Source organism: Camellia sinensis, chromosome 6 (assembly GCF_055761805.1).
Source record: "Camellia sinensis isolate YWXY chromosome 6, ASM5576180v1, whole genome shotgun sequence".
Classification (NCBI taxonomy): domain Eukaryota; kingdom Viridiplantae; phylum Streptophyta; class Magnoliopsida; order Ericales; family Theaceae; genus Camellia; species Camellia sinensis.
Genome location: NC_138966.1, coordinates 188693326 through 188719909, shown reverse-complemented (window position 1 = coordinate 188719909; position 26584 = coordinate 188693326). Strand labels below are relative to the sequence as shown.

General features: G+C 37.6%; 1 protein-coding gene across 1 annotated transcript in view; it reads right to left on the bottom strand.

Moving 5' to 3' along the window:
• Positions 1 to 25083, bottom strand: part of LOC114305750 (amine oxidase [copper-containing] alpha 3, peroxisomal-like) — a 62059-nt gene extending 36976 nt beyond the window's left edge. Inside the window, exons 1-4 of the mRNA XM_082876820.1 lie at positions 24796 to 25083; positions 24485 to 24647; positions 24156 to 24397; positions 11083 to 11377 (exon numbers count right to left, since the gene is read on the bottom strand). Of these exons, the coding sequence (XP_082732946.1) occupies positions 11083 to 11377; positions 24156 to 24397; positions 24485 to 24647; positions 24796 to 25083 (988 nt within the window). The remainder of the gene's footprint in view (positions 1 to 11082; positions 11378 to 24155; positions 24398 to 24484; positions 24648 to 24795) is intronic.
• Positions 25084 to 26584: the final 1501 nt, after the last annotated feature.

The following is a 26584-nucleotide window of genomic DNA, read 5'->3' as shown; positions in this document are numbered from 1 at the left end:
AGATTATCTGGAAAAATATCTGGAAATTCTCTGATTATAGGAATACTATTCACGTTAGCATTATCATTAGTAGATACAGTCAATACAGAACACAGATATCCCTTACACTCTTTTCTAATCAATTTAACAGCTTTCACAGATGAAATCAAGTACGGAGGAGGTACTACTCCAACCCTATTAAACACAAATTCGGGTAAACTCGGTGGACGGAAAACTACTTGTTTCGTTACACAGTCTATGGTGGCATGGTATTTCGTTAACCAATCCATTCCCAATATTACATCAAAATGATCAATGTTCAGAGGCAGTAAGGCAATAAACAAATGTGCATCTCCAACAATAATTTCACAAGCAGGGTACATATATGCACAGGTCATAGATCCCCCAATGGGTGATGATACAGCTAACAGATAATTCATGGGTTCTAATGGTCTATTCAATTTTCGCGAAAAAGCATATGACACATATGAATGCGTAGACCCCGAATCAATCAGTACATAAGCATTTTGAGTACAAATAGAGAGAATACCTGACACAACGGTCTCGGTATTCTGCACGTCTCCCGGTACTAGGGCGAACACTCTGCCTTGCCTCGCCTCGCCTCATGGGCTCTTTCCCGGTAACTTTGGGGTTCGGATTTGGTGCAACAGTTGATGCTGCTACGCTTGGTGCAGCTTTACTATTGGCTTGTGGAGCAGAGGGGCAGTCTTTAACCATGTGGCCCACCTTGCCACACCTGTAATAGGCTCTAGATATTTTGTAACAGACCCCTTTGTGCTTCTTACCACACTCAGAACAAGGTGGTATGAAACCACCCTTGGCTGGGGCTAGTTGTTAACCCCGTATTCTGTTTCTTGTTCAATGGGTTATGCTTGCCTTTCTTGAATTTAAAACCCTGCCTTTTACCACGCCATTCAGATGCTGGTGTTTCAGTTTTCAGTGCTTCGATGTTCGATTCAGCCATCAAGGCTCGGTCAAGAACATTTACATAATTTGGTAATTTCAGAACGTTTATTCTGTCCAGTATTACAACATTGAGGCCGCCTTCAAACTTTCTGGCCTTCTTGTAGTCAGTGTCAACCATGTGTGGTGCATAACGGGCAAGTTCAGTAAATTTTCTCTCATATTCAGCAATGGACATCGTGCCCTGTCTCAGCTGTTCAAATTCAGTTACTTTTCTGTCCCTAACACACTGAGGGAAATACTTTTCAAAGAAGGCTCCTTTGAATTGAGCCCAAGTCATTACAGGGCTGTTATCACGGATAAGCATCCACCACCTTCTAGCTTCTTCTTGTAGAGTAAAGGTGGCCAATAGCACTTTATGTGCTTCGGAGCACAGAAAAACCTCAAACAATTTTTCTGTCTCAAGAACCCATACTTCAGCTTTTAACGGTTCAAGGCCTCTCTGAAAGGACAGCGGTTTCATTTTGCTGAACTTATGGGTGAGAGTAATTATGTTTCCATCATTAACATTCACATTCTGTTCCGGCTGTACCGGAGGAGGATGTGGGGGCTGTTGATTCTGTTGTTGATCTAGTCTTTCAGTTATTAGTTCCATCATTCTTTCCAGTCTTGCCATTCTTGCCTCAGAGGATGAGGATTCAGATTCATTTGCAGTTCTCGCATTATCCATTTCACTATAGGCAGTTATAACAGTTATTAACATAGGCAGTCATTCGTTTAAACAGATTAACACATTAGCATACATTCAGTCATGTCATACCCACACACACTTATCATGCTCATGTAATGCCCTAATCGCTTTTCTAAGACATCCTATAGCTCATTGGGACACGTATGTGCGGTATAACTCGTCGTAAGTATCGCTCTGATACCACTCTGTCACGACCCAAACCCGCCCCTATGGGTTTAGTACCGTAACCGGCCAGTAATCCGAGATTACCGAAGGTCTGCTTAACAGAAGAACAGTAATACAGAGTACAAGGGCTGGCGGAAGCCAAAATAGTAAATAAACAATGTCCAATGAGCTGTGACAGTCTGTATGCCAAAAAAGACTTACCATACAAATATATACAGTCGGACAAAACAGTATGTACATATATACAATCGTTCAGTTCAGGGACCTAATCCCTGATAAACAGTACAGTACAGTACAGTAAACAAAACAGTTACAGAGACAGAAGGGGAAACTAAAACACCCTTAAACCATAGCTTGACAGGCTCGGAACTTAGCAGTGAGGCACAGTGGTTGGCTTGACAAAACTGGAGCTTACCCCGACGCTTCTAACCACGGTCTGGTGCCTGTACACCTACATATATATATGAGCAGTGAGCTAAAACCCAGTGAATAACGTAATGCGTAAAGAGGTTAAGAATGAATGTCCTTACAGTAATGAAAACAGTTCATTAAATCAGTATTTCGGTCGTTCAGTCAGTACAGTCATATGTGGTACATCCTTTAGCATAACAGTACAGTAAACAGTAGGTCTTAAAAGACCGAACAGTAAATGATGGCCATCAATCAGTAAACAGTAGTGGTTCCAACAAGGGAACCGACAGAGATCTCTGTAACAGTAACAGTCAGTAACAATAGTTGCTAAGGATGCCACAATACAGTTCAGAATATAGGACATACATTCATTCAATTAACAGTATCAGTTCAAAAAGCAGTACAGTTCAATTGTTCAGAAGATAATCATTTTGAACATATCCTTACACAGTTGTTACTCACAGAGTTCTGGGCTACAGTAAAGCTAGAGCGCGTCCCCAGTCGCCAACCCTACACAGTTACAGATTGAACACACACTAAGCTACATAGTTGGGAAAGATAATAACTTAATCCCTAATTTGCCTCGGTGTGTTCTACATCTATATCCTCGATAAGATGCCTTAAACTAGGCCTAATAATGTCTAGGATGGGATGAGGATGCAAAGATGTACTTTAAAAGCATTTTCAGAATTTTCAGAAAACAGGGGTCACGCTCGAGCGTAGGTTACTCCGCTCGAGCGGACATGCAGACAAAGGTCTCCGCTCGAGCGTAGACTTACCCGCTTGAGCGTTCTGCAAAATAGTCAAAAGTGCTGGATAGGTGAAAATCACGCTCAATTGGGCGCTCGACGCCCGCTCGAGCACGAGACACAAAGTCCCGCTCGAGCGTCAATTATTCCGCTCGAGCGGAATGTAAAACAGTGCAAAGTACTGAGAGCACGAATTTCACGCTCGAGCACCAGTCACCCCGCTCAAGCGTGAGTTCAAAATATGAAATTCCCAGATTTGAACCTCAAGCTCAAATACAACTTTTAAAACATAAATTTCGATCCTCTTGGGCCAATTTTTCAAAAAACATCCCAAAACTCATAGTTTAACATGATTCCAAAGCTCAATTGTAAAATCAAAGCCCAAGGGTATTTCAAACAACTCAATTTCAAACCAATTTTCATGAATATGAAGAACATGCAACATGCATGAACTTAAATCATTTCAAAGCTTCAATTTCATGCTCTAATGAGCCAATTCTTCCAAGGACAAGATGAAAACATGGACTTAACATAACTATGAGCATGCATATAACATTTTACCATGAAATCAACTCCCAACTCAATAATTCAAACATGCATGGAATAAGCTCCAATTCAACATTAATGAATCAACTCTTGACTTAGCTCTTTAAACTACCATGATCTATGCTAGAAAGGACTTAAATACATAATAAGAAGGATGAAATTCATACCTAGGTTCCTCAATTACAAGTCTAGAGGCTCAATTATGCACTTAAGCTTTCAATTCCTCAAGATTCAAGCCAAATTGTGAAGAACTCAAGCTTTCACTACCTCTCACTCTCTCAAGTCGGCAAGAACAAGGAAAAAGGGCTGATGAAGTGTGTTATGTGATCAAGTGTGTGTAAGGCTCAAATGTTTAGATGATAGGCCACTTAAGTGGCAAAATTGTGAATAAGGCCAACTTGCAATTTATCAATAATTAATCTAATTTAATCATACCAAATCACATTTTAACTAAATATGCCATAAAATCACATTAATTCTAAGGATCACAAATCATTAATCAATTTCAGATTCGGCCGCTAATAAGGCCTTTAATTCGTAATTTAAACACAAAGGCATGAACAGATAATCAAACAGTCAACAGATAGACATATAATTGAACAGATATACTTAATCAATTCAGTTCCAGATTTTAGTCAATTCAATTCAATTCAGTTCCAAAAATGGGATGTATGTAGGAAAAGGTTACATGTCTAATGGCCTTTTCAAGTTAAATATAATGACCGTTGTACCCTCAGTTATTAATAATACTACATCTTCTTCTTACTTGCTTGAGTCTTCAAATTTATGGCATGATAGACTAAGACATGTTAATTATGGATCTTTGCGTAGATTAATTAATATGAAATGTTTACTTAAATTTAACATTGATTCAAATCATAAATGTGAAGTTTGCGTTGAGGTAAAATTATCTAAAACTCCTTTTTCATTCAATTGAAAGAAGTACGGAACCACTTGAATTAATTCATAGTGACACTTGTAATTTTAAATCAATTCAAACTAGATGTGGGAAAAAATATTTTATCACTTTTATAGATGACTATACTAGATATAGTTATGTTTATTTAATTCGAACCACTGATGAAGTTTTGAAAACTTTCATTCAATATAAGAATGAAGTTGAAAATCAACTTGGTAAGAAAATCAAGAAACTTAGAAGTGATAGAGGTAGTGAATATAAATCACCTTTTGGTGAGTTTTGTGAAGAAAATGGAATAATTAATCAAACCACCGCTCCTTACTCACCTTAGCAAAATGGAATTGCTGAAAGGAAAAATAGGACTTTAAAAGAAACGATGAATGCCATGTTAATCAGTTCTGGATTACCTCAGAACTTGTGGGGGGAAGAAATACTTTCTGCTAATTATATTTTAAATAAAGTACCCCGAAAGAAAGTGAATCAAACACCTTATGAAATGTGGCATGGTAGAGTACCATCCTACAAATACTTAAAAGTGTGGGGGTGTTTGGCTAAAGTGGCTATTCTTAGTCCTAAAAAGACTAAGATAGGTCCTAAGACCATTGATTGCATGTTCATTGGTTATGCCAAAAATAGTAGTGCATATCGGTTTTTGATTCATAAATCAGAACATTCCGAAATGCATGTAAATACTATTATTGAGTCTCGGAATGCATCATTTTTTAAACATGTATTTCCAAATAAAACTAGACAAGAGACTAGTAATAATAAGAGATCTTTTGATACTATTACTAGTAATGATCAAGAACATGATCAAGAGCAAGAGTTAGCCCAAAATGAGGAAGAAGAACCTAAGCGTAGTAAACATGCTAGAACCTCAAAATCTTTTGGTCCAGATTTTCTAACATTTTTGTTAGAAAATGAGCCTTTAACTTTTAAAGAGGCTATGTCCAGTCCTGAAGCTCCTTTATGGAAAGAAGCTGTCAACAGTGAAATTGAATCCATCTTGCAAAATCACACTTGGGAATTGGTGGACTTGCTACCAGGTTGTAAACCTCTTGGGTACAAGTGGATTTTTAAAAGGAAAATGAAAGCGGATGGATCAATTGACATAAACAAGGCAAGACTTGTGGTCAAAGGTTTTAGACAAAAAGAAGGTCTTGATTACTTTGACACATACTCACAGGTTACTAGAATAACATCCATTAGAATGTTAATTGCCATTGCATCTTTATACAATTTAGAAATTCATCAAATGGATGTGAAAAACCGCTTTCTTAAATGGTGAGTTAGAGGAAGAAATTTACATGGAACAACCAGAAGGTTTTTCTGTTCCAGGAAAAGAAAAGAAAGTGTGTAAATTGGTTAAATCATTATATGGTTTAAAACAAGCGCCAAAGCAATGGCATGAGAAATTTAACAAGACAATGATGTCAAATGGATTCAAAATTAATGAGTGTGACAAAGGTGTTTATATTAAAAATACAGACAAAGGTTATGTCATTGTATGTCTTTATGTAGATGATATGCTCATCATAGGTAGTAATAATGATATGATTAAAACTACTAAGAAAATGTCGAATAAACATTTTGACATGAAAGACATGGGCATTGCTGATGTAATTCTTGGTATGAAAATTACCAAAACATCAGAAGGATATGCTTTGTCACAATCTCATTTACATTGAGAAAATACTTGAAAAATTCAGCAAAGATGATGATCATCTTGCTAGAACACCTGTAGATGTTAATTTGTATCTTTCTAAGAATATACAGGAAAGTATTTCTCAATAAGAGTATGCCCAAATTATTGGAAGCTTAATGTACTTGATGAACTGCACTCGCCCAGATATAGCTTATGCAGTAAGTAAATTAAGTAGATATACGAGTAATCCAAGAGTAGAACACTGGAAAGTAATTATAAGGGTTCTAAGATATCTTCGATTTACTCGTAACATTGGGTTAAATTATACTAGATATCCAGCAGTACTTGAAGGTTACTGTGATGCAAATTGGATATCGGATATTAGAGACTCAAAGTCCACCAGTGGGTATGTCTTTATTCTTGGTGGGGCGGTTGTATCATGGAAATCTTCCAAACAGACTTGCATTGCTAGGTCTACTATGGAATCAAAATTCATAGCTTTAGACAAAGCAGGAGAAGAGGCAGAATGGCTTCGCCACTTCCTTGAAGATATTTCAATTTGGCCAAAATTGGTGCCTGCTATATACATATATTGAGATAGTCAATTAGCTATAGGTACAGCACAGAGTCATATGTATAACGGTAAGTCACGACACATTCGTCGTCGACATAACACTGTGAGACAACTACTCTCTAATGGAATTATTTCCATTGAATATGTGAAGTCTAAAGACAACATAGCGGATCCACTAACCAAAGGGTTAGCAAGAGAGTTAGTTGAGAATTCATCGAGGGGAATGAGACTTAAGCCTATTTAATAAGAGTTACCACAACGGCAACCCAACCTAGTTGACTGGAGATCCCAAGATCTAGGTTCAAAGGGACAACCGAGTTGTGAATGACTTAGAAGGATCACTGGGGAGTCTAACTCCTACCCATTTCTATGATGAAATAGTGATGTCTGCAGTGTTTTAGGTTAAGTAATACTTTTAATGATTCTTATATCTAGGTATACCTAGTGGAGTATGGTAGGATACTCTTCATAAGAATCACCTATATGAGTGTGAACTGGCCGGTTCTATGAGATTTGTGAAGGGCTACAATTCTCTAGAGCACTCATGAAAGACCAGGTTGTTCAGGGCCAAAATGAACACAATAGTGAGAACTAAACTGTGTCTGGAGATATACTGTGTGAGTTCTATTGTCTTGGTTTACACAAACGGCTGAACAGTTCAAGACATCATGTTCACTAGTTAGCTAGTAAATTCGATAGTGTCTCACAAGGGAAGGTTCAAAGCCAAAAGCTACCTATCATTTGCAGAATATTTTCAATTTTTGTACTCTCTGTATTTACACCATGTTGTTGCATTTTCTCTCTGTCAATTTCATTCATGTGGGGGATTGTTGGAAAATTTATAAAGAGGTAGTTGTCAATTGAAATAGACTCCATTTTGAATGAAAGGGTGTAACCTTTCATGGTGTCTTTTTGTTTTAAAGGAAGGGTCAAACCTCCATTTGAATGAAAGGGTGCAAACCTTTCATGGTGTCTCTTTATTTTAAAGGAAGGGGTATGTCCCTTCTTCATACATTTTCTATTCAAATTGAATAGGTGCTAACAAAGCCTATATAAAGGCAGCCCCATTCCAATTTTGATTGATTCCGAAAATTTATTTTCCTTGCCTTCATTTTGCTCTCTTGCGTCCTTTATTCTTCATATTATTTTAGGGTAATTTTCAGAGAGTTAGAACACAGGTTTGGTTCGCCGAATAAATTGTTTGGAGTGCTACTACAATTTGTGAAGATCATTGTATCCTGGGAGATAGACGCCACTCAACCATAAGTACCGTAGCGGGGCAAATCTGTCTTAAGGACAGAGTGTCACACACTCGACTTGGTCTTTTATTTTTAATTCGGTTCGATAAATAAATTCGATAAGTTATTTATTTTATTTTATTTGACTTTGTTTTAATTTATTTTATTTACACAGAAGATTGTTCCAACAGTTTGGTGGGTTCATGGAAGCCTACATAGTGAAAACAAAGGTTTTGGAAAGAGGGTATGCTGGAGTTTGAGATTATGTCGGCGACTTCATTGATTTCATGTGGAGTGAGAGAGTCTAGGGGGTGAGAGTGAGCAGTGTTGAGGGAGAGAATGAATAGGAGAGAGCACACTGTGAAGAGAATTGATGCCGTGGATGGATATCTAAAATGAAGTCTTTATGCTGGCTTTTATAGAGTTGAGGTAGGTCCTTCCATGAGGGGATTCAAATTCAATATATAACATCTTTAAATTTTTAAATAAAAAACTTCCTAGGATACGTTTTAAAATTGGTAATAGTATGGTAGGCGTGGAGGAGATAATACAAATAATATAAATAATAGGATAAATTATAAATACATCCCTTGAGGTTTGATTAAAATATGAATCGTTCCTTCTAGTTCTAAAAATTATATTATACCTCCTGAGATTTTTAATTTCATAACAAATCGTCCATTTTATTAATAAATCATCAAGTCAATTAATAGCTTTTAATAATATTATAAATATGTTTCAATCAATAATTTAGGTAATTTTATTCATATATAGGAGAACAATTATGAATTTTATTTTTTTAGTTAATTTTATTAAATAAAAAATTCTAGGGCAAATTACAGAAATAGTCCTTGTAGTTTACCTTGTATGTCATTTTGGTTCCTGTCATTTCAATTTGCGCGATTTAACCCCTGAATTTAACAACGTGTGTCAATTTCGTCCAATAATTGATGCCCTGTTTGAAAATTTGGTTAGAAAGCCATTATTTGCCTCTTACGTACTCCCTCTAGCAATTATTGAGGGGCAAACTCGTCTTTTCACCTCAAACACTAACCATGCCATCTTCATCATTTTAGCATAACTGGTAAGGTCGGCGACACACCAGAAATGTTGAGTTGACAACACAACCCGGCGACACACCAGAACAAAAACTTCTAAATACAAACCAACACATGCCGGTGGTCGTAGCTATGGTCTACCTAACAACCTGGTCGGACTACCTCTCAATCAACCGAGAATCAGAATCCAAAATTCTTGAATCCTCTCTCTCTCTCTCCCCATCTAGGTCTTTAATGGCGAGTTGGGTTTTATCATAATGTGGCCTAAGACCTCTTCCACGAATCTACCTTAAACCCAGAACAGCTCTAACCTCTCTCATTGCCAACCCTTCTAAGATCAAACTAATTCAATCCGACCCAGTTCGTTCTTCTTCGTTTTGGGTATCATCAACTAGGTCTAGAGATAGAAACTGGAAAATCAAGGTTAGTACCCCCCGTAAAAGTCCAACATATTGAAGAAGTAGAAGAAAGAGAAACAAAGAAAATCAATGGCGTCAATGGGGTCAAAGAAGAAGACGAATTCAACCTAGGCGTGCCGCCTCTGTTCCGGCTAGCCGACACTTCAACAAAATGGTTCTTTAATGACAAAATCACTTTGTCTCCAATAGTGAAATTTTCGTCACTAAATTGATCCGTGACGAAACAATTTCGTCACCACGTTCGTCATCAATTCGTTGTCACTAAAAGTACATGATGACGAAAATTTATTTTGTCACCTATTATTGGTATTTGGTGACGAAATATTTCGTCACTAAATGTTAAATATTTTGTCACCTATAATGTCCATTTCGTCACTAGAATTAAATAAAATTTTATTATATTTGTTTTGGGTGACAAAATATTTCGTCATTAAAAATAACGATAGAATTTTTAGTGACAAAAATATCGTCACTAAAAGATGGAAAAAAAAAACCTTTCAGTAACGAAAACTTTTGTTAACAAATATTTTAATTTAGTGATGAAATAGTGAATATGTGTAATGAAATTATTTGTTGAGATTAAAAAGTTTTAGTGTCAATTTTTTTTCGTCGCCAATAATAAATAAATTTTAAAAATTGGGGGAGGGTTATATTTGTAATTTTTTTTTTTCAATAAACAATACCTGTACATTTTAATAATCTATTAAATAAAATATCTAATACAAATCAATATAAAATTAAACTGTTCATTATCATAAAACCCAAACAAAATACATGTCTCATAGTATCAAGAAATTAATATATAACATCCAAACTATAACATCTATTCTAGTAAAATCAAAAACTACAACATAATCAAAATAACTTGTGCATTTTAATAACCTGCTGAATATAATATCCATTATAAATCATTACAAAAACTTGTTCATTTGGTAATATCAACAAAAACCTGTTCATTTTAATCTATTCAATAAAATATCAACAAAAAGATAAGATCCATCACAATATAATCATAACCCACAACAACATAGTCAAAATACATGTTTGGTAATATCAACAAAAAGTACAACTACACTGTGATGTGTCTGGTAATATCAACAAAAAAATTCTTGTTATGCAGGTTACCAAATTCGTTCATCTCCAATCTGCCATTTAAAAAAGAAAAAAAAAAAACGACAACAACAAAAGGTTAAGGTAACCATTCACTAAATATGTTATTATGCAACTTAGAAGAGAAAAAATAAAAATTTCAAATTAAATTTTAAACCAAATTTTACCGTGCTTGTTTCGTAAATTTTTACAACTTACATTAGTTCCTCCCAAGGTGTTCATGATATTTCTCAGCCTTTTAATGACTATTTCAAGATTTTACTCCCTAATGGCCTATTTTCAAGCCTAAATGTTTTCCAACCGAGAGTTCTATGATTGTTTTGTAAGTTTTCACAGCTTATGTTGATCCCTCCCAAAGTGTTCATGATAGTTTATGATAATCTCAAGGTGTTTGTGATGTTTTTCGGGCCTTTAGATGCATATTTCACTATTTTCCCGGGACCCTGTGCCTAAATGTCAAAAGTAATTTTTTTTATTCTACCCTAGTTGAAGAAGAAATGTTCTACTAAATTAACATATAAACATAATATACTAACCAAGAAGCTTGTCCATCAGAATCTGAACTTTCCCCACTCTCAAAATTTCCCGTGATACCTTTCTGCGTCAAACACTCTATGATACTTTGTATCTTCTTGCTTTGTTTGTTCTCTGACTTTTGAAACCTTGCAATTTGTTCATTTTGCTGTCCTATTTGCATCTCAAGGCGTTGAACATAGTCACTACTTTCAGCAGGTGCAACAATAGTCTTCATAGAAGAAGAAGGCCTCAAGCCGAGTCGTTTCACATAACCTGACCTTCGCTTAAGCACCTTGACTGACAACTCCTTTGGGCTCAAGGGGATCACACCAGTCTGCGAGAGGTGTTCTGCTTGCGTCTGTATCATGTTGTCCTATTAATTTAAAATAAATCGAAAAATTATTAATTATTCTACCCTACAAAGCAAATAAATAATTTTATCAAAATTAATATGCATTGCCTTGTACATACATAATTAGCTTGGCTCTCCGACGAAATCCATTCATGCGTGTTCGAATTATAGTGGATGGACTTGTAAAATTCTGCCAACTCGGGCACTTCTCCATTTGTAATTATCTGATTCATTTGTTTTTGAATGTTATTTCAAATATTTAAATAACAAAGCCTACTAATCTAACAAAATAAAATAGCAGAACACAACGAGCTGTGCACCCTGACCGGGATTGATTTTGATCCACATCTATGTTTTGTTTTCATTTGCATCCTATTATTCACATTAGTTAGTAATTGTTCCTACACGATTCAAACACCAATAAAAACAACAAAATTTAACATTAGTAAGAAGAAAATTAATTTTTGACAATTAACATAAAACATTATACCATGAATTCTTTACTATTCCACTTCTTGTCAATTAGTGATGTCCATTGATTAAGAGTCACACTTGTAGGTGGGTGGCTTCTCGCATACTCCTCCCCTCTTGCATCCTTAAGTTTCTTGTATTGTTTGTGCAACCTATAGGTGAAGCTACTCAATCGCCGACCAAACTATATGTTTAAAGTCCTTGCTACATCACTCGGATTGCCTTGTAGATCAAACTGATCCTGCAAAATCAAATCATTTTTTTTATAAGTTAAATAACTTAAATTTTGTTCACATACACAATTAGACGTAGCAGCAACCAACTGTGATATATACATTTTATTTTGTAGGCTTCACTAGTTATATTAGAATTTCGTGGAAGCTCTCAAATCTAATTTCACACTAACCAGAAATTCTATATTTAGATGTTCATTTTATCTTATTTTAGTTTATTTTCCTATAAATGTGAAATTGCTCTTTCATTGCTAAGAACAACCAACTCAGTAATTAAATTTCCAAGCACCTCTGTTAATGTAACAAGCCCGCGGGGGACCTCGCTACAGCTCGGACTCGACTTTGTAGTCACGGTTCTAAGTCTGAACCAAAGAGTCCAAATCCGGCAAATCGTTTTTGAGAAAACAGATTTTTTGAAAGAAGTGCCAAACATGGACTGTTTTGCCAGATACAGAGTCGCCACCTAAATATTTTTTAATGGGAAATTTAGGAAACCCTGACTCGGTGCCAAAAGGCCACGTGTCCGTCATCACCAAAGTTGCCTCGGCTCGGGAACTTGGGTACGATTGGGGAAGGTCACTTCGTGAGCACCCCCGCTCGCCCGGTCATAGACCGGCCTCTACTAACCATGATATCTATTTTTGAAAACATTGTGAGTTCTTATTCCGGTTATTAGCCTAGGTTACTATGTGATGCGCACAGCATACAAGTATAGACTGGGTCGCCTGAATTGGAACAAAACATTTCATGTTTGTTTTAGAAGATGGTTTGCTACTCACAAGTAGGCTTAAAGTGCAGATTTTGCCACCCTCGGGTGGGCTTAGAAAAGATGGTTTTGCCACTATCTAGTGGGCTTGAAACAAACATTTGATGATTCATTCCAATTTAAACAACCCAACCTTCACCCACAGGCATTCAGGCAGTTATATCACATAAGCATATTGCCTCATGGTAAGCATGCTATCATGGCATTCACTCACACGCATGTAAGGATGCTAAAGCATAAAACTCACCGAGTACTCCAAGCCAAAACAAAAACTCATTAGAAATCATGCATGAATCCTAAGTATACAGAAATGCCTAATGCAACACATGCAAAAATGCAAACTATAGCAGGCTTGGCTACTCTAAGATGGCATATGAAATGCTACAGCTAACACGTATTCAACTTGGAATTGAAAATACAATGCAGTTAGTATGATGCGCCGAACCCGGTGCATGCAAAACAGATGAATGATGCAAACATGCTGTCATACTGTATGCTAATTGAAATATGCCCTAATCTAACCATCATAAGCGGATAAATAAAATGGAGAAAGACGTGGGGTTGGAAGACATACAACACACACACACACACACTTATTACAGTTATGCCCTCGCGCAGAGGGTCCGAATAAATAATACAGTTCCGAATAAAAGAATAGTATAGTCCAAATATTACAGTCCGAATAATATACAAATTCCTAATTAATTAATGAATTAACTAAGAAAGCAAGTAAAACTGGCGTGCAAGCCCGGGGTTGCCTTGCTTCTGATGAATGATGCACGTCTGGGCTGTCTTGCGCGGAAATCCACCGGGATGCCCCAATTAGCCTCTGTTTAGCAGTTATTCTTAAAAAGCGTGCCAAGCTCTGAAAAGTTGCTGATTCTTCATTTGCTGCAACAGAGAGCAGGAAAGGGGCATAGCAATGTATTTTCACAGATATATGCATGCCTCGATCCTCGTGCCACCAATCACGCATATCGATGCATGATGGCAGAGGAGTCGAAATGTGCAACTCAATATAGAATGAATGCACATGAAAACACAACAAGAACCTAACTCCATCATGGATGATCCGGAGTGTCGGTGACTAGGGAATTGAGACACGTTCCGTCACTCGGAGTACGAAACGCACCTCGTTTCCCGTGCCTGGGCTAACTCCTATCCCGAACACGATGCAATATGCATGATATGCATGAAATGCAACTAAGATACAGCCTAGCATGCACAATGCTATGAAAATGAGATGTCTCGAAATGCGTGCACACAGGCACGTAAACCGAGAAAATGATAGAATGCGATCTAAGATACAACCTAATATGCACTATGTTGTAAAAAAGAGATGTCTCGAAATGCGTGCACATGGGCACGCAAACCGAGAAAATGACATATGCAATGTAAATGACATGGAAATGTGATATGGGCTTACACTAACATGAGAGAGCCTCAGCTACACTCACATAAGAGGCCGGTAAATGAAAATGAAGTGCCTCGAAATGCGTGCACACGGACACGCAAACCGAGGCAATGGCATATGCAATGCAATATGACTAAAATGGCATATAGAATGCAACATGGACTTATACTAACATGAGAGAGCCTCAGCCGCACTCACATAAGAGGCCGGTAAATGAAAATGAAGTGCCTCGAAATGCGTGCACACGGGCACGCAAACCGAGGCAATGGTATATGCAATGCAATAGCATGGAAAATGATATATAAACATGCTAATGGATTTTCAGCAATGAAAAGTGGGGGAAAACAGCCCCGAAACGAGGTGAAAACACACCCAATGCACGGAATAGTCCTGAAACACGAATTTTGGCACCCGAAATGGCCTATAGCTATACCAAGCATGCATAATTGGTACATGGAATGAAAATAAAGAAGCAAGGAAGCCCCAAAATAAGCATTTTACTAGTACAAAACATGGCCAAACAGCAAACCAAGATAGGGAAAAACTAGCATGCAAGAAATGGCCCTAAACATGGGATTAAGAAGCAACTCATAGCTGCTGGCCCCAAACAGGTTAGGGTCCTTCAACAATGTTTAAGGGGGACCCAAAATAAGACTATTTACAGTTTATGGAAGCCCCCAAAACAGTATACAAATATATTAGAAATGCAATGCAAAAATGAGGCTCAAAAGTGGCTATAACATGAGGTATGCAAAATATTCACCAAACAGTCAAAGACCCTTAATGAAACATGTTAAGAAGGTCAAAATAAGACTATCTCTAGGCCTGTAAAATGGCCAAAAACAAAATCATGATAGGCTAACTAAACATGCAAGAATGGGGAATAAAAGAGAGATATAGCATGAAGTGGCATATGGAGGTCCCAAACCATGAAAGGCCCTAAATGAAACATGAAGAATGGACCAAAATAAGACTATTTCCAGAACTGTAAAATATCCAAAAACAAAAGCATGGTAGGCTGCCATAGCATGCAAAAATGGGGGCCAAATAAGGGATATAACTACAAGTGGCACATGGAGGCATCAAATGGTGAGGGGTCCTTCAACAATGTTGAAGAAGGGCCCAAAATAAGCACATTCACAGATTACATCATGCTCAAAAACAGATTACTCATGGGCCAAAAATAGCATGCAAGATTATGACATATAAGAGGATCAATGAAGCAAGTGCATCATGGAGGGCTCAAACAGGGTTGAGTCCTTAATGAAAAGTGAAAATGAGCTCAAAATAAGGCCACTTTCAGTTAGGGCCGGAGCTTGAAGCAATAAGCATATAGGGCTTACAAATGGATCAAGAAAAAGGGTCAAAAGAGGAGAAAGGTCACTCACCCTTGAAGACCAAAGCTTTTGTTGCTTCTTGGACCAATTTGCAGCTCCTTTAGCCTTTGAGAAGCCCTCCTTGTTGCTGGAAATGAAGTGGTAATGGTAGAGCTTGGTGGTGATGAAGAAAACAAGGTGTAGGACTTAGGGATTTTTAGGAAAATGAGAGGGATGGAGGAAGATTTGTGTCTTGAGGCTTGAAGAACAAATTTTCTCACCCCTAAATGTGATGCCACCAGCTGGTTATATGGACAAGAAGAGGGGAGTAAAGGAGGGGCAAAAGGTGGGGGAAAATAGGCAAGTTTTCCCCCACAAAATATCCCCCGGATTGGGATATTTTCTAGGGGAAAGGGCTACACAGCTGTAAAGTGGAAGGAGAGAGGAACATGGCCGGCCACCTATTGGGCTTGGAAGTGGCCGGCCGGCCACCCCCCCTAGCCGGCCAGCTAGGGGTCAAAAGGGTCAACTTGAAATAGTGGCCGGCCACCACATATTGGTGGCCTCCCAGGTCTCCTCTTCACAACCCTGTGGTTCGAATTTGGAAACTCTAAAACAGGAGAGAGAACAAGCCATTTTGAGGAGGGGTTCATAAGGTTCAAATGGAATTAATGGCCGGCCATAAACGTTTAGGGTCCTCCCATGTGTGTACATCACAAATATGTGGTTCAAAGTTCAAGAAAGTGGCCCAAGGATGTTCAACATTGGCTCGGAAGGAGGGGTTCAAAAGGGTCAAGAAGCATTAGTGGCCGGCCATGAACTTTTAGGGTCCTCCCATGTGTGTACATCACAAATATGTGGTTTGGGTTTGAAGAAAATGGCTCCAAGGTGTTCAACATTGGCCCGGAAGTGCGAAAAACGGGTGTCGGAGGGCGCCGGAGGAGTAAAGAACTGGTTGTTGAAACAATTGCTAGCCTCCCACCCTTCCATGACCTTCCTAGTGATGAAACAGAGGTACCTGCCAAAAATGAACGAAAAGCAATGCAAAACGAATGCTCGGGGGCCAAAACACGCAGTTCGGGGTCCCGAAAATGGGCTGCCAAGCACCGAAAGCGGCGTTCGGCCACCAAGTGGGTTTCTTAGGCCCCAGTGTCCCTTGAAAGGGAGAAAATAAGATGTATGCCAAAATTTAGAGCAAACGGAGATGGTTAGGCGGTCCCGAACCGAGGCACACGGCCAACGGTCCCGAAAAAATCGGAAACCGGACTCCGAAATGGGCAAAATGGCCTGCGGCCACAAAATGTAGCCTACGGACATTGAGAGATGGTCTACGGGACCTCTCCCTCCCCTCAGGAAAAGAAACAGAGAAAACCGAGTCTAGTTCGCAAACTGAGGCAAGGCACAAAAGAGGGTTCGGAAGTCCGGAGGCAGGGCTCGCAGCCAAGACTCTGAAACTCCTGAACGAGCACATTATGCAATATCCCCAAGTGCTCAACTGGTGACGTCTGAGTCTCAAGGTCGGTCAAAAATGGGGTGTCTACAGTTAACAAAACCAATCCTATGTTTGCTAAGAAACCCACAATTATATAAATATTCTGGTTATGAAAGCAAAAATCATCCCAGTAACAACTTGCAAGTTGAAAGCCTAGAGAACATATTAGCTAATCCTAAACTTTGTAACGCTGTTGAACTTTCAACAGAACAGTGGACACTGCAACATTCAAGCAATAGTTGTTTTTTCTAGTACTAGTATAGTTTCAAATACTCTTTTTATGCTATTTTTGATTCAATGGCTGTTGACTATTTTATGGTATATATAATAAGTAAAAATGGTAGTCAATAAAAGAGTTGAGGAACCATTTGTTCAACATGGTTTCAATTCAACTAAGATCATTTACATAAACTATAGCTACTTGAACTATTTGATACAACCACCAACTGAGAACTTTTAATATGCCAAGAGCTCTTACAAAAACTAAGCAAAATACCCATCAGGACTAGGGGCTTTGTTATCGCAAGGCCCAAAAACAACATATTTAATTTCAACTTAAGAAACAGAAGAAATAAGCAAAGGGAGATGAGATTCAGATAAACAAGGTTGAATAAGCTCAGCAACTTTGGCTTCCCCATCCCTAGGATAATTAACAGAAGAACAAGCATATTTTTGAAATGAGAAGTAATATTCATCATACTTTTCATGCCTATTACCATCAAAGTCATCTATAGAGAGAGGATCTTGTTCTTAGCTCTGTCAATTTTCAGCTTCTTATGAAATTAGGATGCATTCTGATGCCCAAATGTTATACCATTATCCCTGGGCCTTTTGTTTATAAAAATATTCCTCAGCAAGAAGAAGATCAACATATGCAGCAAAGGCAGTCTTTTCAGAAGCAATAGCAGCAACATGATCAGGATTAGCTTGAACATCAATTTGGAGCTTTTCTAACTGAACTTTGCTTCAGCAACTCTAACTGAGGTATTACTATAGTGAGTCTTTTTAAAAGATTTAAGAACTGCTTTAAGAGATTTGAGCTTAGAGACAAGTTGGTACATAGGACTAAAAAATTAAAAAAATTGAAAGGCATACGATCATGTTTTGCTTCAGGCCTAACCATAACAATTCCAGAACTGCTTTATTTTCTCTTTTGAACAAGAAGGAATGGGCAGTTCATAAGGGTCAAATACATCACACAATCTAAAACAAACATAAAAAAACTAGTCTATCATTCTAATGCATGTGGGCAAAGTAATAACAGAGTACCAAGAGCATCTCCAATCCTTCACCAATTCTTTCATCAAATTCAAATCATTTCATCAAACTTGTATCAAATCATTTTCACCAAATCAAGGATGAACCAAATCCTTCACCAAATTTCCAAGAGTCGCATTTTTATTCAAATTTGATGAAATTTTAAAAAGAGCAAGTATTGGAAACAAATTTTTAGAATAAGTTTGGAATTTTCCAAAAAGATTTGATGAAACAAAGAGAGTAAGGATTGGAGTGTTCACATCAAGCCCAAAAGATGCAACCACCAACTGAGAAAAAGAGTAGAAAAGAGCAATATGTAGAACACCAAACAAAATATATTTTGATCCCAGAGAGCAATTTTCTTATTTAAAAAAATAATATCAATCTTGGTAAAATGCATTAGTCTTATCAGCTGACAGAAAATGAGGTTACCTACTCATCACACAACTTATCAAGTGAAAAGTGGCCCATCAAACATGCTAGAGTTACTGCCCTTGTTTTAGCTAATTCATCTGTTTCTGAATTGGACAATTCAGGCACCTTTGATTCAGCTAACCAAGGATCTCTGCCTCCTTCCTCCATCTATTCTAATTAAATCAAATATCCTCTGTTGTCTGTCACCTTCCTGAAGCCAACATAATGACCTCCATCTATTCATAGCTATTGTTTCCATGATTTGATTAGTACTAACAAGAATACTTCCCTATTTATTTGTTGGCATCACTAGTTATATTAGTGTTTACTAATATATGCATCACTAATTAAATTTTTAGATTTTCTATTGTGTTTCACTACGCAAGGATACAAACTGAATACATAGTTATAGTTGCATTCTTACTAATCGTTAAATTCTTTCCAAAACTAGAAGTCTTTGATATGCTACCATGTAATATCTTGTTTAGTAGCAAGTTCTTGTAATCACCCTAACAAAGAGAGTAGTTTTTTCACACAAAAAGCAAAAACTTGAGCATAACCGAGCAACAAACTGAAATAAACCCCTATGCTACACTATTTTTCTCTAATCCTTTCCATCTATCACCTCAATTTCAGTTTTAAAAAATATAGAAGGTGTGGGGATATATTTTCTAAGTACCAATACATGGCAAGGTGACGCCGACGTGTCAGCTGAGGTGCCACGTGTCCTGCTCATGATGCCGAGGTGATCTCGGCAAGGCCGAGGTTATCTCCGAAGATATCGAAATCCGAGATAAGTGGATAAGGGACAAGAGTCCTAGAATGAAAAGGGAACTCAACTTGGATGAGGGACAAGAGTCCTAGAATGAGAGAAGACTTCAGTTTGTATTAAGATAAGACTCTTAGAGAGTTTATCCTAATCTTACTGGGAGTCCAAGATTAGCAGTAATCCTGAGTCCATAGAAGTTAGGCTTCTATTGGGACTAGGTTTATGTTGGCTATAAAAGAGAGGCACCTCCATGGGTCTAAGGTATGCTTTTTTGGCTCAAGCTTGTGAGTTGAATAATTGATTATCTTTGAGAGATATACTGACTTGATCGTCGGAGTGCCCCCGGGTGGACGAACCACTGCGGGATTCTTATATTTCTGTTGCAGGTCAGTCAGGTGCCATCTATTCTGCCAGTGCTCTCTAGCTGAATTACTGAGTTGGTAGTGTGGTCGGAAAATTTCCCACACAATTTGGCGCCGTCTGTGGGAAAGAAAGAAGAATAGATGGCCAATAAAAGAAAAAAGAATAGATGGCTAATGACGGACAGAAGGATCAGACTGGAGACAACGCTTCTGCTGGGAATGGAAGATCTATCAACCTCGACGTTGAAGGGGACAACCGCAACACAGAAACTTGTGACCAGAGTCACGGACTGAAAGACGCCCGCCAGGAAGGTGACGCAGCAAAGACAACAGATCGAAGCGGATACTACAACGAAGATGACCTCCAAGTATGGAAGGATAGATACCTGCGGAGGAACGAAGACCCTTCTAGAAGGGATGCAAAGACAGGGGGCATGAGCGCTCCCAAGGAGATAATATTCAAGTATAGAAAAACTTATCCTGAGTAAGTAGATCCCGGATTCCAGATCCTGGATCCCGGATTCGAGAAGACATGATCTCAGCTTAGACAAGTAGGCTCGAGAAGATGAGAGCTCAACCTAAGTGAGCAGATCCCAGATTCTAGATCCCGGATTCTAGAAGACATGATCTCGACCTAGATGAGTAGGTCCGAGAAGAGAAGAGCTTAACTTGAGTGAGCAGATCCAAGATTCTAGCAGACAAGATCTCGGCACCTAAGTCCGAAAAGAAAAGAGCTCAGTGAGCAAATCTCAGATCCCAGAAGATAAAAAAGAAAACACACAAGGTTGGACTGCAGTTAGCCACGTTGAAGATCTTTTATAAGGTTCGCAAAGGAGTATGTGGAAGCCATGCAGGGGGCAGAGAAAAGAAGAATATGTTTACCACTTGTTGAAATTTGTAGCAATTTACAAGTTGGTTAAACCGAGATGATGTTTACCACTTGTTGAAATTTGTAGCAATTTACAAGTTGGTTAAACCGACATGATGTTTACCACTTGTTGAAATTTGTAGCAATTTACAGGTTGGTTAAACCGATATGATTTTTACCACTTGTTGAAATTTGTAACAGTTTACAAGTTGGTTAAACCGAGATGATGTTTACCACTTGTTGAAATTTGTAGCTTTACAAGTTGGTTAAACCGAGATGATGTTTACCACTTGTTGAAATTTGTAGCAATTTACAAGTTAGTTAAACCGATATGATGTTTACCACTTGTTGAAATTTGTTGCAATTTACAAGTTGGTTAAACCGAGATGATGTTTACCACTTGTTGAAATTTATAGCAATTTACAAGTTGGTAAACCGAGATGATGTTTAACACTTGTTGAAATTCTGTGTGAATTTACAAGTTGAAGTTAAACCGAGATCATATTTAACACTTGTTGAAATTCTGTGTGAATTTACAAGTTGAAGTTAAACCGATGTCATGTTTAACACTTGTTGAAATTCTGTGTGAATTTACAAGTTGAAATTAAACTGAGGTCATGTTTAACACTTGTTGAAATTCTGTGTGAATTTACAAGTTGAAGTTAAATCGAGGTCATATTTAATACTTGTTGAAATTCTGTGTGAATTTACAAGTTGAAGTTAAATCGATGTGATATTTAACACTTGTTGAAATTCTGTGTAAATTTACAAGTTGAAATTAAACCGAGGTCATGTTTAACACTTTTTGAAATTCTGTGTGAATTTACAAGTTGAAGTTAAACCGAGATCATATTTAACACTTGTTGAAATTTTGTGTGAATTTACAAGTTGAAGTTAAACCGATGTGATATTTAACACTTGTTGAAATTCTGTGTGAATTTACAAGTTGAAGTTAAACCGAGGTCGTATCGGAAGAAGATTGGTTTAAACACTTGTTGAAATTCTGTGTGAATTTACAAGTTATAGTTAAACCGGGGTTATGATAAAGGAAGATAGTTTAACACTTGTTGAAATTTTGAAACAAATTTACAAGCTGAAGTTAAGTCGAGGTTATGATAAAGGATGATGGTTAAACACTTGTTGAAATTTTTGAGAAAAATTTACAAGTTAAAGTCAAGTTCAAGCAATATCTGCGTACTTGCCGAGACTACCAGGTTATCAAAACTTAAAATATGGAAAACTGAAGTTTTGATAGAAGACATTGAGAAAGTGACAAGTCCTAAGCAATACTTGTGAAAATATTTGTTACAATATTTTTAAGTGTTAGGACAAGGCCGAGATGAGCAAGATTAGAAGCTGTGACAGAGGTATTTCACCTGAAGAGATTGCACAGTCAAGGTGTACTTTGAAGACATGCAAATTATTCTAAGTATAGAATCATACAAGAGCAGAAAAAAGAAGACATACATTCAAAGAAGAAATCAGAGAAATGCATTTAAAGAAGAAAGAAGGCACTTCGGCCTGAATACTGAAAAATAAATTATTCAGACTACAAAAATGGCACGTCAGCCGGATTAAAAGCATACAAAGACGGACAAAGTACAAAGTACAAGGTACAAGGAGTAAAAGAAAGAAACAAAACTACTCGACATCAATGGCAAGATATAGAAGATAGTTGGGAAGACTTCTCAGCAGCCTTATCGGCCTCAAGCTCAGCATCGATCTCCCGAAGAGTTTGATCAAGGCTCTTCTCGGCGATTGGCACCTCGGAGTTTGAAGGCAAGGATTAAAAGCAAGAATCTGGAAAAAGACACAGAAAACAGAAACAAGAATGTAATTCGTAATCAAGAATGGTGATGAAGCTATCAGGAAATCAAGACAAAAAGATTGCACAAGTGTGTCAAGCCAAGAACAGTGGCATAAATCAACAGATGTGTGAACAGTGACGGGTAAAACAACAATGGTGATTAACAATGAAGCAGAGCTTCTTGGAAAGCAACAAGAAATAAAACCAAGAGGAACAGTGGCTTACCAGAAAGAGGGAAGCCGGAATGAGAATTACCGAAGTCTGATGACAATGACAGAATGACGCAAGCTTCACTGGAGGAGAGGAACGAAGACAGTTGCAGAAGCTTGAAAGCTTGGAACAATGACGGATTTAAGCAAAAGAGCTAAAAAGAGAAAAAGCCAGAGGATTGAATGAAAAAAGAGAAAAATAGTCAAGAAGACGACAAAGTTCAGGAATAAAGCCAAGTGCACAGGCACTAAGTAAGTATGTGAAGAACAAGAAAGTAATGACCCAGACACGATGCTAGCAACAGAAAGCGGATATGACAAGAACAGTGCCAGGCATTCAAACAATTCAAAACTTGAAGATAGGCGAAAATAGAAGGCAACAGATGGCAAGTAAATAGATTCAGAAGAGTTATAAAAGGTTGAGCTTAATAGCAAGTAAAGAGTTTATGAACCTACCAAGTGAAATGAACGCCGATATGAAAATCGCCGGAGTCAAATAGATGACTGGAAATCGGGAACTCACTAGAGAGTGTGAGTGGAGCAGTTGCAAAGCTCTTGGAGTTTACGAATTAATGGAACCAGAACCTCGGCTAGGAGGTACGATTTCAAGCAGCTTGGAAAGCATGAAACTTGATTTTTGACACCAGTGGACAGTAAAATCCAGGGAACTTTGAGGTCGGCGAGTTTGATCTCGGACAGAGGGGCACAGATGAACGAACAGTGTAGGTTCCATTACCTCAGAATGCCGAGGTAATAGAACCTAGTGGAAAGTTGTGGGGATATATTTTCTTAGTACCAACACGTGACAAGGTGACGCCGACGTGTCAGCCGAGGTGCCACGTGTCCTGCTCATGACGCCGAGGTGATCTCGGCAAGGCCGAGGTTATCTCCGAAGATATCAGAATCCGAGATAAGTGGATAAGGGACAAGAGTCCTAGAATGAGAGAAGACTTCAGTTTGTATTAAGATAAGACTCTTAGAGAGTTTATCCTAATCTTACTGGGAGTCCAAGATTAACAGTAATCCTGAGTCCATAGAAGTTAGGCTTCTATTGGGACTAAGTTTATGTTGGCTATAAAAGAGAGGCACCCCCATGAGTCTAAGGTATGCTTTTTTGGCTCAAGCTTGTGAGTTGAATAATTGATTATCTTTGAGAGATATACTGACTTGATCGTCGGAGTGCCCCCGGGTGGACGAACCACCGCGGGATTCTTATATTTCTGTTGCAGGTCAGTTAGGTGCCATCTATTCTGCCAGTGCTCTCCAGCTGAATTACTGAGTTGGCAGTGTGGTCGGAAAATTTCCCACACAGAAGGCAATAATTACCTTCTATATTTCAGTTTTATGCAATAATTACCATGTAATTTCAGTTTCAATTTCAATTTTCATGTGTCATGCCTCTTTTACTTGACAATAATTACCTCTAAGCGTTGGATTATCGACTTCTTATCAACATCGTGAACCTTCTTCCACCTACAAATGCTCAAGTCTGGTAATTGCGTTCGAACCTCTATGCCAATCTTGGAGGCCAACTTAGAGGCTTGATCTCCTACTGGCGCACGGAATTGTTCAGGTACAGAAACCAACATCTTTCCATCTTTCTCGACAATGCGTTGGCTTTGTATGTCGCGTGTTGGACCACGGCCACGTCTGTCATGTGATGCTGTAAGGACATAATATTAATTGAGTTAATAAGTAAACAGATGCAAGTTAGACCTTAAATTGAATATAAACAACTTTGCAAACTTACCAACACTGCTAGATGCAGTCACCTCATGCACATGTTGCACATTATGAGGTGGTAAGGGTTGGGTACCAATCTCTTGACCTGGGGGATCCATCCCTTCTTCTGGGGTGGGAGTTAATGGCCTCGAATGAGGCTGTAAACGTAACCCCGGTGGCATCTCTTGTTCCTGAAATAACATAATCAAATAGTAAAGAAGATATTTAACACAGTTAAAATATATTTTAAAAAAGATATGATGTTTAAGATATATGAAGAAGATATTTAAATAGTAAAAGATATGTTCATACACAAATATAAAATAATGTATATAATACCTTGCGATAAAAGGAACCCAATGATTCATTATCACTATCGTTCTCACTCTTTGATGGATTATACTCATCATCATCATCATCTACCTCAACCCTAATTCCCTTTTCCTTTGCATTTGCACATTTGGGCAGAACCACACTCATCAAAGAATTTGTAATATTCTTCACTCCAAGATTGTTCATTACCTCATAGTTCTTCTTGATTCGCTTATTTCTTTGTTTCTCATATTCTATTGGCTTCTTAATTCTCAAATCACCTGGTTTCAGCCATTGTCTTTTTCCTTTGACCATTTTCTACAACTATATAACATAATTCAACTTTAATTGGAAAATATAGACAATATAATTATTCACCATTAAATAAAAGAAGAAAAACATAATCTCAAAATATCCAAAACACCTTAATTGAAAAGTACTTTACGTAAGCTTGTCATACCAAAATAGATCAAATGTTTTTAGCGAACTTGTCGCCAAACCATAATCCAAAAGGTACAAAATATAAACTTGGCACATGACAAAAGTACTCAAAAACATTACTCATCATGTGATCCATGTATTTTTGGAAAGCAACATCGTGAAAATTTTATAGTTCAATTTGTATGAGCTCAAAATCTGTGATGTGTATTGCCACTTAAACCTTTGACAGCCTAACATCAAATTAGATTTATAAGATTGCAATAGACTTTGATTTACCACGAGTAAAATGTAGGTAAATATGGTACCCAAATGCAGCACTTAAGTACGGAAAGAAATGCGAACAGAAAAAAGACGAATGTAATAGTTATATATGTTAGGAAAAGTTGTTAGATTTATAGTCCAAAAAGGAAAAAAAAATTATTGGTTCCACCTTTGACATTAACCATATTGTAGAGTAGTAAAGGTTTCCATGGAAAAAAAATCAAGACAAGAGATCCTCTTCTTAAAAGAGGTGATGTTCCTGTAATACATATATTTTAACTCCAATTAGGATTGATGATCATTGATGCTTAACATAATTATGTTTTGCATTAATCATATATTACATTTGATTTTCTAATTGTTATACATTATGCAATATTGAAAATTCTAAAAATATTTTTTCATAGACATCCTAACCATATTTGTATTTTTATTTATTTTTTGCTATATCGATGTATAGAATTTTATTACTTTTTAACTAAACTTGATTTTGAAATAGAATAAATATGCACTTATTTTCATTTTTTTGTTTTGAAAAACAGCTTAGATATGGTAGTGAGTATGCAGAGAAAGCTTAAAACAGTGGCAGTAGTAGTACAAGAAGCCATGGCCATGATCATATGTTGAATGAAGAATATGGAAGATATATTTATCCTACAAATGAGTCACCTTCTATCTCTTATAACAATAAGGCAAAGTAGCAGCAGCAACAGCTCAGGCAGAGCAGCAGCAGCTCCATAATTCTAAAACTATCAAGTTGCTCCATAATTCTAAACAATGAGATCTTTTGATAAGGCAGAGCAGCAATGTAGCCACAAGCAAAACAGCAACAGCCACAGCAGTCAGCTGCAGCCAAGGCCAAAGTCCACAGACAGAGCAGCAACAGCAGCCAGCTGCAGCCAAGATCACAGTTCACAGACATAGCAGCTAATACTACCGCAGCTGCAGCTGCAGCTCTCTCTATAGTATAGTTAGACAGTTATAGTCAGGTTTAGTTAAACAGAGCAGATAAAAGTTAATTTGGTTGGGGAAGCAAGCTAATTTGGCTGATTGTATTGTTGGTGGAGGTGTTAGGAGATTTAATATATAGGCAACAAATTGTTGATGGGTTTGG